At 40.5% G+C, this 19,910-nt stretch overlaps 1 protein-coding gene and 1 long non-coding RNA gene across 6 annotated transcripts in view; one reads left to right on the top strand and one right to left on the bottom strand.

Moving 5' to 3' along the window:
- The window catches only part of rab11fip3 (RAB11 family interacting protein 3 (class II)), a 32,432-nt gene that overhangs the window by 5,143 nt on the left and 7,379 nt on the right, over window positions 1-19,910 (top strand). For 2 of the 5 annotated variants that reach the window (XM_027999797.1, XM_027999822.1), the window contains exons 2-6: window positions 5,044-5,137; window positions 8,999-9,069; window positions 12,578-12,750; window positions 16,853-17,044; window positions 19,176-19,313. In XM_027999797.1, coding sequence (XP_027855598.1) covers window positions 5,044-5,137; window positions 8,999-9,069; window positions 12,578-12,750; window positions 16,853-17,044; window positions 19,176-19,313 — 668 coding nt within the window. Of the gene's footprint in view, window positions 1-5,043; window positions 5,138-8,998; window positions 9,070-10,774; window positions 11,511-12,577; window positions 12,751-16,852; window positions 17,045-19,175; window positions 19,314-19,910 lie in introns of those variants that run through there. The other 3 variants (XM_027999805.1, XM_027999813.1, XM_027999829.1) reach the window with 3 other exon arrangements.
- Window positions 7,175-9,011, bottom strand: LOC114133783 (uncharacterized). The gene is made up of 2 exons (XR_003593273.1): window positions 8,894-9,011; window positions 7,175-8,250 (listed from the first exon to the last, which is right to left on the bottom strand). It is a non-coding gene; the product is annotated as an uncharacterized LOC114133783 (long non-coding RNA).

Genomic DNA, 19,910 nt, shown 5'->3' with positions numbered 1-19,910 from the left:
TAGCTGCCATCTTCCATTAATCAGTTATTAAGAAAAAAAAAAATCAAGTCCCTGGGAACATTTGTACCAATTTAGGTTGGTTCTTCAGACTTGACAATCTGTAGTCTTGCACTCGTCCAGATCACATTAGAGTGTCGGCGCTGATCCGACCAGGCTGGCACTTTGCACACGCAGTGATTGCATCTTTTTGCTGCGGGAAGCAAATGCTTCGCTCCCCTCCTATCAGCTGGGATACATGTTGACACGGCCTCCATGTTTGACAGGGCTCTGCCCTCATCTGTCCTTGCACAGCAGTAATCTGGTGATAACCGTTTTGAATATCATCCACGCCTGAGCGAGTCCAATCCACAAAGTGATGGTTTGGACAGCAGCGCCAACAGAAACATTTCAGCACGCGGTTGGGAAAATCACAGGACCAGAAATGAGTGAAAAACCATTCAGACCGAGACGTTACTGTCAGGTTTCCCTGTTCAGGTTAAAATTAAAGATGATAATGACGCCTGTCTTTCTGCCCAGTAGTTGGATTGTTCTGATGTTGGTTCTAAGCTGGAAACGGGTTTGGATTTGGCTATCTTTGCAAATTTCCCAGGAAGCCGCCAGGCTGCAGGGAAACATTCATCTGGTATTTGCATGAATTCCGGTTGGTTCTTGTAGGTCAAACATGCAAATGGGGTCAGGATATGTTACAAAGATGGCAGATATATTTATGCTCACACACACTTTATTGTTGAGAATATTTGGTCTGGATTAGATCCTCATGGTGCAACATGTTGGGCTTTTCCCAAAGACTCATGATTAGGCCTGTTGAAATAAATCGATTAATCGCATAATTTTTATTTAATTTATTTTTTTCTTTTTGCTCTTTTTTACCAAAAACAGGGTAAGTCTCCAGTTTTTTTTTGTTTTTTTTTAAAAAATTATTTTGTTGAGTCTTTATAATTAATTGAATATTTAAAATGTCTTCCAGTTCCAGTGTTAGCTCTTCATTAGAATTTAAAGTTGTTTTTTTATGTGTTATGTTATTATGACATTATCGTTATATCACTTTAAAATGGTCTCAAACACATTATTATAATTTCTGGGACAATTTACCGTCCAGCAAAATTTACCATCGTAACCCAGCAGTAAAATTTGTGCGTCAGTTTGAACTTTTTTTTTTTTTTTTCTTTTTACTAGTTTCTCAGGATGTTCAGTATTTTCTGCTCTGAATGTGAAGTAAAATGCAGTTGTAGTTCAAACAGATTTTTTATTTAATTTTTTTCCCTTGTGACCTCATCATTGTGCTGATGACCTGCTGATGAATGCTTTGCCTCCAGGGGGGAATGTCCTGCAGCTCGCATCTTATTAGGGTTTTTCTGCTGAAGAAACCTTTCTGTCCTCGGGTCTCTCCCCGATTTTGACCCCAATTCCTCACAAAAGCTGCGGCTGTGTCTCCCTTTACTCTTCCACCGCTAGTCCACAGAGGATTGTCCCGCTGTCAGAAACCACTGCCGTTGTTTTTAATTCCTCCCCTGGAAAAGTTTAAGATTATTGCTGCTGCTTTTGTTCCGACCTGTTGGTGGTTTTCTCCGTCTTGTCGGAGCGGGTCAGAAATCCCCGCGGTGGAAGCCCGTCGCCCCAGGTTGCTCGTCTCGGTGAGGTCACGCACAGTGGCGGTCTGAGCCGCGGCGCTCGGGCGCGCCCCGCCACCGGTCGCACACAAATAGAGGAAACAGAAAAACCACAATGCTTTGCTGCTCTAACCAGCAGAACCCGCTGCTGCATCCGAGTTCAGCTGAACAGAACATGTAATTCAGGAACGAGTTGGCATGAGATTCTCACGGTGCAACTTGAACCAAAAATAACCAGTGGTGGGACTGGATTACATTTTTAATCCAGTTTATTTGCAGACTCTGTAATTTTTTGACAAAATAAGAAACATTTTAATTCAAAAACAAGTTTTGCAACTAAACTGAATTAAAAAAACAAAACATCTTAGCTCAAGTACAAAAATATTTATAGCTTTTAACCTATAATTTAGGTTATTTAACCATCAGATTGGTGCAAAGTGCTGCTACAGCCATTCAGCTTTCCAGTGATCATTCATGGAACGTCTTGAAACAAATCCGTGGTTAGACATGTGAATTGTCGGGACGCAGTAAGAAATGTTAGTGGAAGTTAGCATCACTTTGATCATTTTTGTAGGAAAATTTGCAATAAACTCACAATTATGCATTTTTTGTGTGAATTTCCACAATTGTGGAATTCAAAAAAACTTCAATATTTGCCTAAAAATAAGATTAATTTTGTTTAGGGGGAAATTTAGTTATTGTACTTTAGAATGGTGAATGAAAATGAGTCAAAATAATCAGCAACAAAAAATTCTGCCGCCTGCAGGTGGAAATTAGTAGTCGCTCAACACAATGTTGACCATTTTTGTGGGAAAATTGGTCATAAACTCATAATTATGCATTAGCAGGTTGGATTTTTTGTGAATTTTCATGAATATGGAATTACAAAATATGGAATCTGCTTTAATAAAATTAAAATGATTTTCTTTGTTTTAGTCAAATACATATTTTACTTTCAAATGGAGAATAAAAATTAGATGAATTGGTGACACAAACGAAATACTGCCACCTGCAGGTGGGAGTTGGCATTACATAAAACTTGACAATATTTGTGGATTTTTTTTTTTCTTTGATGTGGATTTCCATGGTGATATTTTGCAATTATTTACTCTGTTTTGGGCAAATAGTTTTATTGTGGTTTTAAATGGAGAATAAAATGAGGAGAATTAATCAAATGACAAAACTGGTTTTAAAGGAAACTAGATGAAGAAAAATGATTTCAGTTATAAATGTTTGGCCCAGTTTATCTGTGGTTCTGCTGACCTTTAGTTCCAGCCCAGATGTAGATTAAACTCTGCTCTACTGGGACCTGCTGCTGCGTCTCTTAATAACTCAGATGGAGGCCGGCTTCAGCCGTCTGCCTGCTCTGTTTAGCATCCTGTGGTTGTGAAAGGAAAAAACGCTTGTTGAGCCGTTTGCTGCTAAATATAACAGATTATTAAATAAAGTCAGGAGCTTGTCGTGTTCTCGCAGCCGAGGCGTTTCTGGATCGGAACATCATGACTCATCGGCGTGCGGCGAGAAACTGGAAGCTAAACACTAAACGCGTTGCCACTGACCTCAGGCAAGCGTTTCCATCATCGGGTTCAACCCAAAGGAAACCTCAGTGAGGGTTTCCTCTGCAGGAAGGAGCATGATGTTAACAGAACCAAACACTGTCACTTCCTGTCGCCTACCTGACAAAATCCTTACATTCTTGAATTTCATTGATGGGTTTTCAAGGTTTGGAAAGTGCTTGGTTTCTATATAAAGTCCTTGAAAGTGCTTGATGTTCAGACTGCAGAGTTTTGCTGTAAAATTAATCCTAATGTTTGATTAAAAGCCTAAATGTGGAAAACTTTTTACAGTAGAAATAACATGTAAACTGTAAAAAAAAATACACTTTTTATTCTCTTGTCTGAAGTTAAATCAGACTAAACTTGCTTTAGATCAGTTAAAATGACCAAAATTATTTATTTTGCTAACTGCTAGAAAACTTAGCAATAATGTTTATTTTTCATAACTTTCATTGTATATTGTGTTTAAGTATTTAATTTGAGCAGGAAGGTAATTCACCTTAGCATGATTTACTTGAATTGTTACATTGTAATATTAATAGCTCAGTGACTTATTGATTGTCTTACGTTATATGTTTAACAACTTGTCCTAACTGGATGGGATCCGCGGCCCGAGCTGCCATCTTGGTAGGCAAGCGCAGCACAAAGCGAAGATGAACCAACAACAAGAAAGTATATGGAAAATAAACTTCAGGCTTAATAGCTGTAAATTAATTTTATTGCTTAAGTTGGAGATAAGCGAGGCGAGAGCTTCTCTTAAGCTGTTGCCATAGCAACTACCATGACAGTTGGTTACGTTTATCTATCAAGATGGCTGTCAGCTTCAAAGTTTCCAGAAATGTGACATCACATGAGAATTATGTAATGAAACTCTTTGTTTGTTTTTTTTTGTTGTTTCTTTGTGTTATTTCCAAGGTGTGGTTTTGGAAAAGTTTGGAAACTTGCCTTAAATTCTTGAAAAGTTCTTGACTTTTCCTGCTGAAACATCGGACCCAGACCCTAATCTCTCCGGCTTGTCGGCGTTACTTTGTTGGGATTTTCTGGCCTCTTTGAGTCGCAGCTCAGAGTTGCTAAGGCGATCAGCTTGTTTTTATTTGTAACTGATATCAGGAGCGAAGGAGAGGGAGGGATGAAGTTCATGTCAGACATTTTGGACTCAGTTTGGTCGGGATCCTGACCCAGAGTCCAGATTTGATTCTTGTGTTCATGAATCTGTTTAAGCCGCCCGTGTTCGGCAGATAGCAGGTCCCCGCTGGCTCCCTGTTGGGATTTATTTCCAGCTCCATGTAAAGAGCGACTGGTTGCCAGGTAACCGGCGGAGCGATGCAGCATGTAGGTGCGCTTATGTAACCCGTTTCCTGCAGCTCCTGCGCTGCACCGCTCCATGCTGTGAATGTGAAACCAGGCAGTCGGCTCTTTTAATCAGCTTTTCTTCCTCATTTTTAACTGCAGGAACTTTCTCCAACCTCTGGTTTTTTGCAAACATTTTGAATTGTCTATAGCCTTTTTTCCCTCAGAGTTTAAAGACTTTGCTCTTTGTAGTGCGTAAAAAGCTTTTATGAAGCCACTGTTGCACTCAATTCAGGACAGTTAAACACTTGAAATCTGCAAATGCAGATTTTTATTTCTGGAGGGCAGCAGCGTTTTATTGGGCATTTTCTGCCCTGTAATGACTTTATGCTGCTGTCTCTGTGAAATTATGTAGAGTGAACTCTTTATATCATAAATGTTTCTCACCGAAGTCACAAGGCCGGTTACTCATTTACAGGATCTGAAAGAAAAACCTTCCCTTGTCATTTATTACATGATGGTTGAGTATCTTCTGCTGCTTTGCTAAAAGTAAAATTTATTTTATTTATTTATTTTTTCTCGTTCAGGTGAAGGATCTGACCAAGTTTTTGGACCCCAGCGGTCTCGGCGTCATCAGTTTTGAAGATTTCCACAGAGGAATCTCTGCGATCAGTAATGGAGGTGAGGTCGATGCGTCTCGTTTCATCAGGCTGTAGTTTAAACATTCAGTAAACAAAAATATCAGTGGCTGTTGAATCTGCAGAAGCCTCTGACTGAAAGCTGTTACTGTACGACTGTCTCATAATTACCACGAAGGCTAGCTCTGCTAATCCATGTCATTTGCTTTTGCCGCTCCTCTTTAAGGGAGCATTCACACTAACGCTGTTTGGTCGCTTGAACCAACTCCAACTCCAATCCATTTGTCTAGAAAGTCCGGTTTGGTCGGGAAGTGTGAACGTGAAATCGATCTCTGATTAGGACAAAAGAACCGAACTCTGGTTCTACTAACCTCGATCTGGGTTGGGTTGAAGTGAACTCTGTTTCAGTTTGGATGCATATGTGAAGCCGACCTGTAGACCGCTCCAAAAGCAGGAAATGGACTACAACGCAGGGCTTTCTGGGTAAATGCCACCAAAACAAACCTAGCATTAGCAGGAGAAATGGTTGGTGTTTTTTTTACTAAAGACAAACGAGAAAACCGCTAAAATCTGACGCCTCCATTTTTATTTACATTTTGTGAAGAAGAAAGCTGTGCTCAGTGTCTTCAGAGGTTTCTGTCGTTTCCTTTAGTGGTTCTTGGTGCAGCGCCCCCACAGACCAGGAGGGGAACAGGTTTCTCAATAAGTTTGGTTTGTTTGATTCAGTGCAGTGAAAGAACAGCAGCAGCTAGAAATGTAACAAATGTTACAATTTTGATCTCCAATCGAACTGAATCTGCTGAACCAGCAGCCTAAATCTGTCAGGTTGGAGATGTTGGAGTAGGGGATAAGATCCTCCTTCATTATGATGGATGGAAGAGAAGCTTTGAATTTCCTCCTCCTCTCTGTGCATCCATGAAGCCTCATTTTCAGGTATTTAAGATGCTGATGAGCTTCTCCCAGTTCCAAAAACGTTACCTTGTTGCCACGGTTACGCTTTATAACTGTCCAATGGAAAAAGAGTAAAAAAATCCTTCCAGCTTACGGCATCCAGAACCAAAAGCCATAAGACGGAACAAATCTGAGCTAATGTAACAGATCTGTGTTCAACATGGCGGTCCGGCCCACAGCATGACTCCGCCCCTCTCAGCTCCACCCACACATTGACTTGTAGGATTGTTTCTGCGTTGAGTGTCTCTGGTTACTGACGATATGAATAAGTCAGGATGTTTGGAGACACATGGTCTGATTGGCCGGCTTTCAGAGCGCTTGGACAGAGCGTCCTGTTCGCTTCAATTATTCACCCTCCTCCTCTCTGCTTTCCCTGCGCCGGCCCGGTTTCTGGTTCTGACCCGTTCATCTGCTGCTGCTGTAAAATCACGGCTGGGCTTTACAACCATGTAATGACAGATTCTTATAAAATACGTCCAATGTGAAATTAGTGGTTTGGCCTGCGTGTAAAATGTGAAACTAGAGTTGAGATTCGGTTCAGGATTCCCACACGACTGATTAACAAAAACCTGCTTTAATTTTTATCTGGATAAATCCTCATCTGATCCCCCGGATCCATTTACTCCCATTGTGTCCAGGATGGAAGGGAAAAGGAGCCAAACCTGCAGATCCGGCCTGACGTGGCTCCCACTGCACCATGAAGAGCTTCCTTTAATCTGACCTCACAGCCATGAAAACTCTTTAATGTCTTCTAGGTGAACTTTATGCAGAAAACTGCAGTTTTGTAAGAAAACTTAATAACATTTTTGACAGTAAAACATTATTTATGGTTGAAACACTTTTTTTTTCAGTCTGATGAATCAAATTAAACTTTTCTTGTTTTTGAGAAGTTAGAATCACCAAAATAATATCTATTTGCTAAATTACCAAAACAAATTTTTTTTTTAAATTAGAAAAACATTTTATTAAGGAATATTTATTATTCCTTAATGGCTCATTGACTTATTGATCTGTGCAGTCAAAATAAAGGTTGGCTTATATTTTATGTTAGACATTCTTATTGATTTATTTTAAATTATGGTTTTGTTCTTAGACCAGTCGGGTTTCAAAACATAAAAATGTTACCTAGTCAAATTCAAAAGTACTTTATTGATCTCAAAAGGGATTAAATGCAACTCTTTTAGAGTTAATGCCTCGCTCTAGATGGTGATGGCTGTGGGCAGGAAGGATCTCCTGTAGCAGTCTGGATCACATTTGAAGAAGCCTCTGACTGAAGACACTTTTATTTTTTTCCCAATAATGATGCAGTCTGAGGCTTCTAAAAATTCATTTTTATGGTTCCACTTTACAACTTATCAACGACTATAGATGAATTGATAACATGGCTATTAACTATTACACTCTTTATAAATCATTAATTACTTATTATATCTTAAGGGTGAAAATTAGATTACATGATAAATTACATTTACAAATGCTTCATGTGTTTACAAGGTAGAATAACAACTCTAGATAAAATATCTAAACAAACTATTTGGTAAGAATCTGTGATTGTCTCCTCTTCTAACTAATGCATAATAAACGGTTATTAATGATTTATAAAGTGGTAACATATCTAAAAGCTATTGGCCATCTACAAGGGAAACATTATTGCAAAATGGAACCATTTTTAGTTTATTTGTTCCAGCTGCAGGATGTAAAATACTATCAGAAGATATTGCCATCAGTAAAAAAAAACTATTATATTGAAACTGGTGATTAGAAATTAACTGGAAAAGTAAACCTGCTGCTGGGAAAGTTTGAAAATGTTAGAAAACTGTTAGATTTTTGCAGTAGTGAAGTGAAGGAGGCGTGTTGGATGAAAGTGTTGCCCCAGGCCGTGGAAATGCCTCGCTCCCCGCTGAGACTGGAATGTCTGAAGCAATGTTAAATATTCTCACTTTGACGTCAGACCAGGTTCTGCAGGCGTGTCGGGTCCGTTGCCACTGGAACCAGTTCATGTTGCTTCCTCCCAGTAAGGTGCCGTTGGCCGCAGTGGCTGATGGGACGCGGCTCAAGTTACGGCTGCTGATGCGGGTCTCTGCTGTGACCTCACGACTGGCCTCTGGTTCGCCTCAGACGGAGGTCATGTCATGTTTACCGTCGCGTCGCGTCTTACTGCTGACTGTAAATCTGCCCAACCAGGACATCTGGGGCTGCAGTGCGCTGTAAAAACATTCACACCAATTCAACTACCTTGTCACGTTGCAACAACCAAACCTTTGTGTGTTTTTATTGTCGCTTAATGTGATGAAGCAGCAGAAAGTTGTGCAAAGTTATAAATTAAAATCCCAAAGGTATGGAGTGCATTTTTTAAACAGCTGCAGGCTTTTCTGAGCTTCTCTTCCAGATTTTCACAATCAAAAATCTATGAACATTAACATTCAAGTCTTTCCACATATTATTGGTAAAAATCTGATTTAGACTTGGACTAGGCCAAAGTCAGGCTGGATATCCCTTGATTTCTTGATTTCATGTGGCTCCATGAAATCTTTCCATTTCAGCTTTTTGTTACTGGTTGTGTTGGTTGCTGAGCAATAAATCAATTTGATCGATTATTAAAATTTTCTGCTTAAAGATAAAAATTTTTGGACAATCTGGATTTTTAACTTTTTTTTTTTTTTTTTTTTCTCCCTGCTATTTTTTGGGGTCTCATGATTCAGTGACATCAGGCCGCCATCTTGTTTTTCTGTTTTAGCTGAACCTGTAATTCAGGTCAACTTGATGAAAGGATGAAGAACATGTTAATGTTTCTGCAGTTTTCCACCCAGAGCAGAACGTAAACTTTGGACTCCTGCCCTCATGTTACCTGTTTGCACATCAACAGCCGCTCCTCCATGTTTGCTCTGCTTCTGTTTCTGTTTGTTTCTGTTGCTGCTGCGCACACCAACACGCCTCCCTGCTCTGTCGGCAGGTCCAGAACCGCAGCTCTACAGCTACAACCCAGGGGACGGCGCCGGCGGCTGCCCAGAGGATTACGACGAGGTGAGACGTCCTTTCCACTTCCTGTTGGACTAGTTGGTCCCTTCCACTTCCTGTTGGTCCCTTCCGCTTCCTGTTTGTAGGGACCTATGGCCTGAACTCCGTCTGCACTCGGCTGTCGTTACCGTGCCGACGGCTGTGCAGGCCCAGCACCATCCTGGCGGGTTTGGCTTCTGGCCCTCGAGGCGTTGGGTTTCCCTTGACATAAAATCGACCAGCTGGAATGCGCAGCAGTGTGTGAAGTTGTGTGAATGTGTGTGTGAGGTTGTGTGTTTCCAGTTGTGGTCGACATTTCTGGAATTCCTGCCTCCGTTCGGGTTCAGGACTTTGTATATTTAACCTGCGTTATGCAGGACCGACAGTTTCTGCTGCTCTGGGCCTTTTTACTGAGCTGCAGTGTTGGTGCCCCCTGTTGGCCGTGGCTTGAACTACAACTCTTCTGCAAATGTTTTCCTGACTAATCTGGGATTATTTTGAGTTACAGTTAAATAAGTCTGCTTAAAAAAAGAAATGTTTATTAAATGAATGTGATGATTAGTTGCATAATTATATATAGCTTGCCTTCCTGTTTTATTGAGATTCTTTTCACACTAAGAATCACTGAATATTGGTGCTGGAACTAATAATTTAGTAATATTCTGACTAATTGATCGGATAAAAAAAATGGCACAGTGTGCAGATTTTTCTTTTAACCACTTAAACCCTTATACAAAATTTAAAAATACATTATATATATGTATTTTTTAGGTATTTTATTGCATAAATGTAACAACATATTCCTAAAATGAATTGAATCTGGTGAAGCTAGAGCTATGCTCTTTGTGGAGTTTTGGCTAAAACATGTCGACAGATGAATGTTTATCTTAAAAAGCAAAATGTAAATATTTTGTACAGTTTTGGTTCAACTGCTCTCAATATGTTTGGTCTTTTTTTCTTCTGTAGCAATTAATTCAATAATTGACAATAATTTCAAAAGATTAATTGTGATTAATGGATTAGTCATTTTAGTCCTTTTACTATTAAAAGTAGATTTTCTTCTTGAGGTCCACACATCAAAAATTACACTAAAATTATAATAACCCGACAGCAATAACAAAACTAAATGCAATCAAAAACAACCATTAATCATCATAAATGATGTATGTGAGAATGTGGCTGTTCTTTTTTTTTTTTTTGCCAGTTTGTTGATTCTCGCGTTGTGTGTGAATTGTGAGACAGTTATTTTTTGTTTTTGGGCATGTGCACCGACTGATGGCACCCTTTGAATTTTGTTGTCCTTGTGACAATGACAATAAAGATTTATCTTATCTTAATATTAGAGATATTACAAAATAAGTAGGACTGTCATGGTAGCAAATTTTCCTGGACGATAAATTGTTTGAGAAGTTATTGCGATAAATGATGATATTGTTTTGAAACCATTTTCAAGTGATGGTAATATTGGCATAATGATGCAAGAACACATTCTCAAAGATCAATGAACTTAAAATCGTTGTGAACATTTAACATGTAGCCAAAATAAATAAAACGGAAACAACAAATAAAATGAATTGTGATAAAAGGCCAGTTGAGACCAAACATCACAGTGAAACTTTTATCATTCAGTTTTTGGTAGAAAGAGAAAAACAATAAATATTGCAAATGGAAATTGAGTTTGTTTTAATGGACTTATTGCATATTGTGACAGGCCTAAAATAATAAATCCCAAAGAGCCCAAACACTCAAATAAAAGTGAATGCAGACTCTCTTCAGTTCAGATTATTACAGCTGGGAAATGATGGGGAGAAACGGGAGTGAAGTTTTTCTCCTGGGGAAACGCTCCAGCTGCTCCACTTGCTGAAACGTGTCGCCTGAGTTTGGAAGAAGTTCGGCCCTGACCTGCGTCCGCTGCCGCCTCGCTTTTTTCCTTTTGGGTTTTTTTTTTATTTTATTTGGCCTGAAAGGCGTCTCTCTCAATGGCTGATCTGTTCTGTTGCTGTTTGCTTTGAAAACACAGCGAGCTGAGGACGTTTGGTCGCAGGAACGCCTCGTCAAACACTCTCAGAACGTAGTTCCTGTTGGTCCCTTCCACTTCTCCTGGTTTGATCATAAACAGCGTTGTTGTAATTTAACAGTTTTAGTTTGGCCCTGCATCGCGGCTTAATGATTTCTAGGGCCGGTGGGTTGGGAAGTGGCAGCGGGGCAGATTACCCAGCTGAGACGTGCTGCTCTTTGGACTCGGCTCAGTCTCCTCCCCTCGGCCCGGCCAGCCGCTCAGCCGAGTATCGCTGCGTTGTCTGTTTTCTCCCTGACATCCTCCCTGTGCCACGCTGACGGCGGGAGGCGCAGGAGTTACTGAAGGTGTTTCATGACGACTCTGTGGGTCAAACCCAGTGGAAAGGATGATTCTGGACATGGCGGTCGTCCCTCTGAGCCCCACTGCTTCCAGTGCCTCCAGTGAACTGGTATGTGGTGGTGTAGCTGGCGTTGTTAAGGTGTCGCCTTAATGTTGTTGTTTGAACCTGTTGCTTCGAGGTGTTAAAGCTTTGCTGATGGTTGGTGAGATAATGAGCTTAACTTGTCTGGATCCACCGTCTCTAAAGTATTTTGATCGTTTGTTTGCTTTTCTAAACAATCCAAGTGAAAATTAAGTTTATTTTATTGTAACAGGTTATTAAAGAAAGGAGAGTTTTAACTGCAGAAGTGGGGAGAAATGTTTTTACTTGTCCTAATTCTCTGTTCTCTGGCTGATTAAATACAAGTTGTTGAATAAATGCAGGGCTGCAGCTTAACATTCAATAATTGATCAATTATTCTAATGATTAATCAATTTATTTGATAAGAAAATATGCAATTTTTTCAGATTAAACAAAAAAAAATTTGATTTGCTTTTTATACAATCTTATTAATTTAAAAGATTTAAATGAACAAATTCAGTTTGTTTTTCAATTAAGAAAATATTTTATTTTCTAAAAGTCAATGAAGGAGTTTCTTTAATGAATTCTTGATCTCTTGTTGCAAAGGATTCATCTGCAGCTTAAATCTGTCCTTTCTACTTAACTTAACATCAAAACAGCGCAGGACTGATCTGTTTTTATTTTAAGTTACTAATTAATAATTGGATACCAAAAGGTGTGTAATATGATGCTTATTTTACAGAATTTAAACCAGATTAATTTTATGGGTTTTTTTCTGTATTTTAAATGCAAAATGTTTTATTTGTTTTATTTGGCCTATTTACTGCTCTGAATGTGAGCTGTATACTCTTGCTGACAATTAATAAATTACTAAATTAGTTTATTTAAATTATCGATTAATCGTTTCAGCCTTGGATAAATGCATCAAAATAAAAAACTAAATTTCTTTGTCTGTAGATGAATCGCTCCTCACTTACTTTAATTCAGTTTTGAGCCGATTTGAAGATCAGATGAAGGGTTGGAAGGATTCTTTAATTTGAAAAGTGTAAATATTTCTGTTGGGTTTCAAACCTCGCCGGGTTTCAGCTCTAAACATGATGATCTGTTTTCTGCAGCAGAATGAGGTGACGGACAGCGCGTACCTGGGCTCAGAGAGCACCTACAGCGAGTGTGAGACGTTCACAGACGAGGACACGGCGGCGCTGGTTCCCCCAGAGATGCACGAGGACGTGGAGACGGACAGCGGCATCGAAGCCACGCTGCACGACCCCGACGATGGGGGAAGCAGGTCTGTAAACGCGGTGTTGGTGATTTCTGTGTTCTGACCCGGCTCTGACCTTTCGCACAGCATCACATGACCTCCGGCTTCGGGTCAAACCCAGGGTTCAGGCCGCCATCTTGACTTAATGACCTTAAGTCCAATGTGTGATTCAGGTTTGGAGAGTGGGTTAAACATTAGAGCTGGGCAATTAAAATTGGACTCATTTCATACCAAATCTGGTTTTAATCAATTATTACATTTTTGCTCACTTTTTTTTTTCTAAATTGAAAACTTATTGAAAATATTTTCAATAAGCGTCTGTAATTGTAATCATCCCTGCTGTAGCATTAGGGCCAGATGACGAGAATTTGTAATTACAGAATATAGTTAGTTATCAGAATATGACGCTAATATCGGTTTAATATTCTGTTGTAGAGAAGCTGTAAAACACACAGGTCAAACAAGATGGCCGCCCTCAGCGTACTGACATCACTCTGAACTACGGAAACCCAAGTAGTTCTAAAATTAAATTTTCAAAAACCATAAATGATCAAACTTGATTAATTAAATTCAATTAATTGATGAAATTTGATTAATCGAATGGACTCAATTAATCACTGAAAATCTGATTAATCGCCTAACTCTAATAATCATACTGCAGGCTTTGGAGCCCCACAGTATTTTTTTTTTTAAAAAGTATTTTTAGTTTTTCTCTGAACTTGGATCTGACCGCTGCTTTGAATCGCATCCAGTGCAGAAGTGATGAGTATTTTGTATTTTTTCGTTTGAGCGAGTTGCTTTGTGCAGCAGCAGCAGGAAGTGCAGCGTAGCTTCAGTATCTGCTGACTGGGGAACCCGTCTGTCCGGCTTCTTGACGGGGACGCCTTCGGACTTCCCGTTCCATGTGTGAGCCTTGAATTCCAGGAAGTGTTGATTCAGCGTTTTTTGTCTTACTCTGGCAAAAGCTAATCTAATCCCTTCATTCCTCTCCCACTGACTGAGGCTGACCTGCTGCTGCTGACTGGAGGTTAGCAGATAAGCCGTGTGACTCTGGCCTTCGTCTGCTCGTTCCAGCAGCCTGTTTACCAAACGCCGGGCGTATTAGACCGTCTGAGCTTCTGTTGTACCAGCAGCTGCATCAATTTGTACTTTTCTTGCTAAATCAGAACATTTTCCACATTCTGTCACCTTACAAACATCTGCGGGTTTTATTTGATCTTTGTTTCAGAGCAGAACTAAGGTTAATGCATTTATACTCGTATGTCAGAATGGATGCGTAAAGGTCCAGAAAGCTGCTGAAGAAATGAGCAACGTTGATCAAAGAATTTGATATTAAAGGGGAGTCGTGAGGCAAAATGTACTTTTTTGACTTTTCCATCATGTTATAATGTTATTCCCTCATCAGAAACACCTGGAGTGTTTTGATGCTTTCATGAATGTTTGAAAAATACTTTAAAGTCCATGGCTGTACAAAACGCCTGAGTGGCCCTAGCCCCGCCTTCGAGACGCAGCTCCTCCTGAGAGGGTCGGTGTTGTTTTCCAGGCACATGCTGCCATTTTATAGCTCAATCAAGTTACTATGTTGCCTTCAGCTGTTATGAAAATGCTGCAGTTATCAAATATGACTAAAATAACTTCTTGATTTAAAGCCATGAAATTGGGCATCTGTCTCTTTGAAAAGTTTTGCTTTGATTCTTTCATGCATGTTTGTGAAATCCTTGAATCTCCCACGGCAACCACTTGGCGGTGCTTAAACACCGGCTGACATAAATTTCCGCCTCGTTTGTCTGAAGCTCCGCCTCTGGTGTAGCGTCACTCAGTTCCTCTGACATCGAACATTCAGCATTGAATCTCATTACAAAGTATGGCTTCATAATGTATATTTATAGCTTCCTTCCAAAAAGTAGATTAATACTGACGTGTATGTATTTCTGTTTTTGATATTTATAGCTTTTAAGTTTTGACAGTACATCAGTTTAGTGTTATCCAGGAAATTACTCAAGAATAAAAAGGTATTTGTTAAAATGTCTTTCCAGGTACAGAGTAACTGATCAGATTATCAGTCATTTAATATTCAGATGGACCAAAATATAAAGTTAAGTGGAAATTTTGTTATCTTAAGAACTAAATGACAATAATTCATGTAAGTAACAAAAATAACAAAACCAGACAAAAGAAAATGTTTCCAAATCAGTTTCTTTTGATAAAAACTGCAGGTGTGTTTCTGGTTAAAACATGTTTGTTTTTCATTCAGTGGGTAGAAAATCTGAAAATTTTACTCGGGTAGAAATACTTCATAATAAAATTACTCAGGTAAAGGAAAAAGTACGGTTGAGTAACTTTTGAAAAAGTTACTTAAGTAAATGTAACTAGTTCCGACCCGACTGTCAAACGTTGAACCGATGAAATGAAACTTGTAGTTCAGTCGTGGAGTTTGGTGAGATGAACCGACTCATCCAGCAACATTTAAAGTACGAGTCTGTTCACTCGGCTCAGGATTAACAATCTAACAGGATTAGTCCCTCCTGCCTGCGTCCACACACACACACACACACACACACACACACACACACTCGTGCTCGGACCTCGGCTCGGTCAGCGGTACCGTCTGTTTGTCGCTCAGCCTGGAATCTGATTAAGCCAATCGGAGCGGCGTCCTTCATGTGGCGTCTGGTTCTGTCGCCGTTTTGCTTCGCGTCGCGGTGAACCGTGAAACTTCAGGATTCCTCTCTGGTTGTCAGGAGTTTTGACCCCAGTCGCCCCCAGGCTTTCTCGCCAGGGCAGCGCAGGGCGTTCAAAGATGCGATCGCGCTCCTCGCCGGCCCTCGGCGCCGGGGACCTCGGCGTGGGGCCCGCTTGCAAGGAAAAGGGTAAAACGTAAGTCGTAAACTAGTAGTTTTTAGAACGTTGCGACTCGAATCCGTCATCTCAACCCGTATTTTTATTTTTTTTTACTCCTGGTGATTTTAACATCCTCATCCTGCGATGACTTCAACGTCCTTTAAACAGGAAGAGAGACTCATGTTTTCATGAAGTCGACTGTTTGTCCCGTTTAAACAGCACAGATGGCCTTCCTGCTGCCACAGAGGTTGAGATTTACAACAAGTACAGGAGGAGCCCTTGGGATTAATGTGAATTAGCAGATTATCTTAACGAGCAGCCATTGAACTTGACCAGATTGCTGCGGTTCCTGGGGAAAGATTAGTCGTCGTCTGGTTTTTACTCTAAAACCAGGCCGGATTCTGGGTGCTGCACCAGTTTCTGTTTTTCTGTCTTTAAACGGAGGCAGGAAGTATTTTCACCTTTTCAGTCTCTCATTCATTACAAACACAAAATCCAACGTCTTTTATTGGGGCTTTATGCCATAGCGCAACAAAAAGCAACTTATAACTGAAGTGTTTTTGTTTTCAAACTCATAATCTGTACATTTGTGTTCAGTACTTTGTAAAGATACTTTTCTCTGAATGTACAGCCAGAAGATGGTGGTAACTTGTTACTTATTCATTGCAAAAAAAGTACTTTTAGATGTGAAATGCTGTACTTTATAGTTTCACTTGAGTAAAATTCAGGGTCACTACTCTTCAAGTTCAGTAAACTTTCTGGATGCTCTATTCGCTGAGAAGAAGTTCAATGAAGGAAGAAGAAACATGTTTGAACTAAACCGACGTAGTGAGACCTCGTGTTTATACACAAGCTTTGTTCAGCCTGAACAGTTCCTCAGTTCTCGAGTAAAAAGATGCTGAAGTAAAAGATGCTCTTCAGTAAATAAAGGCACTTCAACAAAGATGTTAAAGTGCAGATGTTAAGATCTTTAACATTTTATAATAAAAATGTTGAAGTAAAGAATTGCACAACTTCAGGATCTTTTTACTCAACAGTATTTAATGCTACTTTAAAATCCCCCCCCCAAATGCATTAAACTTTCTTTTTTTGTTTGAACACAAATACTTTTCCAAGGCACTGTTCCTTTAAATTTGAGCTGCTATTAGCACCCATCTAGCCATCTCTTTCATAGGTTTTCTCCTTCCTCTCTGATTTGGACCTGAAGTGAACTTTTTGTGGTTCTGGTGTTGCATACCGTCGTATTCGTGTGTGCCTCAGTAACCCGATGTGTCGGCGCCCCCTGCAGGTTCTCCCTGAACTCGGAGCTCCACAGCCACTCCCTGGTGACGGTCATCAGCGGAGAGGAGGAGCACTTCGAGGACTTTGGGGAGAGCAACACGTCGGACCTGCTGCTGGAGAGCAGCGTGGACGGCTCCATGGGGAAGGGCGCCGCCACGCCGCCCGAGCAGATCAACGGCTCCGCCGTCATTTCCCCCAGGTAGGAGCGGTCGCCATGGTAACGCCTCAGTGCCATTTTTAAACGGAGACACTGCAGAAACAATGTTTCCCATCATGCTCGCTGATAAGGCGTGAAATACTGTCGAGTTCCCAGCTGCTCGAGGCTTAAATTAACGTTCACAGGAAAAATGTATCGAATGCGGTTTACTCCAACCTGACTCCTCCTCTGATGGATGGAGAGTTACTTGGACTGGTCCCATCGAGCTTGATGGAGCTACTTCAAGGTTTAATCTGGGACGGACGGTTCTGACAGAGTTTGGAAAATATTCAGCCCAGTTTGTTTCTCCAGCACCGATAGAGACCTGCTGAAAACTAAAACACGCTAACGGCGCGTTCAGCTGTTTGGTCCGCTTTGACCTGACTCCGGTCCGCTTTGATCCGACTCCGGTCCGCTTTGATCCGACTCCGGTCCGCTTTGACCCGACTCTGGTCCAGTTTGGTGAATGCATAATCGAACCAAAAAAGTGAACTCTGGTTCTACAAACTTTGGTCTCAGTTTGGTTGAAGTGAACTCGGGTTCGGTTTGAATTCGTATGTGAACACCAAGCGGACTGGAGACCGCTCCAAAAGCAGGAAGTGGACCTCAGCGCAGGGCATTCTGGGTAATATAAATGCAACCAAAACATTCTTGCTAGCCTAGCGCTAGCGGGAGAAATGTTTGTAATCTGCTAAAGTCAAGAGAAATCCTTCAACCGCTAAATTCTGATGCTACAACATTTTGTTTGTTTTGTGAATGGAGGCGCTTCCGAGGTTTTTGTTGTTTCCTGCTGTGGTTCTTGGTGCAGCGCCCCCACAGGCCAGGAGGGGAACAGGTTTTTCAAACGATTTGTTTGGTTTGACTCAGTTAAATGTGGAAGGAAACAGCAGCAGCTGAAAATGTAACAACTGTTCCTATTTTGAACCAATTCAACTGGAAAACGCCATAAATTCTTCCTTCATATAAATGCTTAAATAAAAATCAGCAGAATGTTCCACCTTTTTAACCGATGAATCACCAGAATAAATTTAAAAATAATCACCAGCAGAATCAGTTTTAGTTTCTTTATAAAGTGAATTAAATGAGTTTGATACTAAATGTCCAGCTTTGGTTGTTGAGATAAAAGAAACAAACTTCCTGCAGATTTCACCCACTCGGTGTGAATGCGTCACTGTGTTTGGAGACAGTCACCCTCACGGCTGTGCATGTGTCCACACACACACACACACACACACACACACTCCTACCTCCATATTCCAGCTCTCAGAACGTGTAAACAGCTTAAACGCTGCTTAGCAAAGCGTTTCTTCACAGCAGTGACTCAATACTAGAGTCAAAATAATGAGAAAATATTAACTGGAGTAAAAGTTTTCTGTCTGGAGTAAAAGTTTTCTGTCTGGAGTAAAAGTTTTCTTTAACTGGAAAACTTTAAAGTTTTCCAGTTAAAGTTCCTCAGTTTGCGCTTTCATAAATACTAATACTTAAAGTTTAGTTCAGCATTAGTTTTATATTTTTCTAGGTTTTAAAAACGCAGACAGTTTACAGTTTAATGCGTTATTCATTCATGTCACAATCTGTAAGGAAACACCAGAAGGACAAAAAGGATTCTTCTCTCGGCCGGCTTAAAGCTTCATAAGTGAATTGTTTCCATTAGCACGTTTAGCAGCGAGTACCTGAGGATGATTGACATCACTAAGCCTTCCTGGCTCTGATTTTTTTTTTTTTTTTTGGTGCATTTCTTCAGACAGCAATATTAGCTCAGAGAGGAGATCAATCTTTTCTCAGATTATCTGACTCATAACAAACTAACATGGAGAATAATTTAAAAAATGCTTTTTTACATAATTGTTAAACTTAAGTTACATACTGCAGCTTTAAGTGCAGTCCTCGTTTCTGCCCACCTAGGACCACAAATGGCCCCTGCGCCTCACTTTGAACACCCTTCATTTAGATGAATCCACAGTTTTTATCTCATTTTGTCCAGAGCTGAACCACAGCCTCACATCACTTTAACTCTTTAAAGCTCTGCTTTACGGGACTTCCTGTCGCACCTGAATGCACCTTCACCACCTCCTGTCTGCCACTCACCTCCTCCTTCTCTTCCTCTTCTTCTTCTTCTCTCCTGCCTCTCCAGCGCCCCCGCCTGCCTCCCTGACTGCTTCCAGAGCTTCCTCAGGGAGGAGGCGCTGGACTTTTTCTGTAGCCAGTGTCACAGGCAGATCAGTCGCCTGGAGGATCTGTCCACACGCCTCAATTTCCTAGAGATGACTAGGTAACACACGGCTGCTGCTGCGGCTGCTGTTCATGTCTGCAGTGCTGATTAGGTCGCATGTCCCCCTCATGTCTGCATGCTAACTTGTAGAAACTCGCTGTGTTGTGGTGAACGTCCTCACATGGTTCTACAGTTCTGATCCCGTTTTGTTTTTCCATCCTGGCTTCTTTTTGTGGCTTTAGTTTCATGAGTTAAAAACGAAGTTTACTTTGATGAAAGATAACCGTAAACCGTTATTGTATGTCGGATATTTATTTGAAATAAAGTTTGTTTTGTATTGTTATCTTCATGACTGTAAAGGCCGGACAGAACCGGTCGGTTTTGGAGCAGATTTGCTGATTCAGGATCAAATTAGGCTCCAGGTTTTTAAACAGCTTGGAGGAAAAATGTGGAATGAAGCGTGAAAAATGAAAACAGGAGAATCTAAAAATACAGGTGGACAAACTAAGCAAAATTATGTCTGAATATTTGTTTCCTTGCTTGTTTCTGTCCTGGTTTCCTTTTTGCTTTTTCCTCGTTTCCTCGCTCAGGTTTCTGATTTAACCTGCAGTATTTTCTTTTGTTTAATCCTCTAGAGATGAACCACAACTTTTAAGT

Source organism: Xiphophorus couchianus, chromosome 2 (assembly GCF_001444195.1).
Source record: "Xiphophorus couchianus chromosome 2, X_couchianus-1.0, whole genome shotgun sequence".
Classification (NCBI taxonomy): domain Eukaryota; kingdom Metazoa; phylum Chordata; class Actinopteri; order Cyprinodontiformes; family Poeciliidae; genus Xiphophorus; species Xiphophorus couchianus.
Note: the sequence above shows the minus strand (reverse complement) of the source record. Positions and strands in the feature narration are given on the sequence as shown.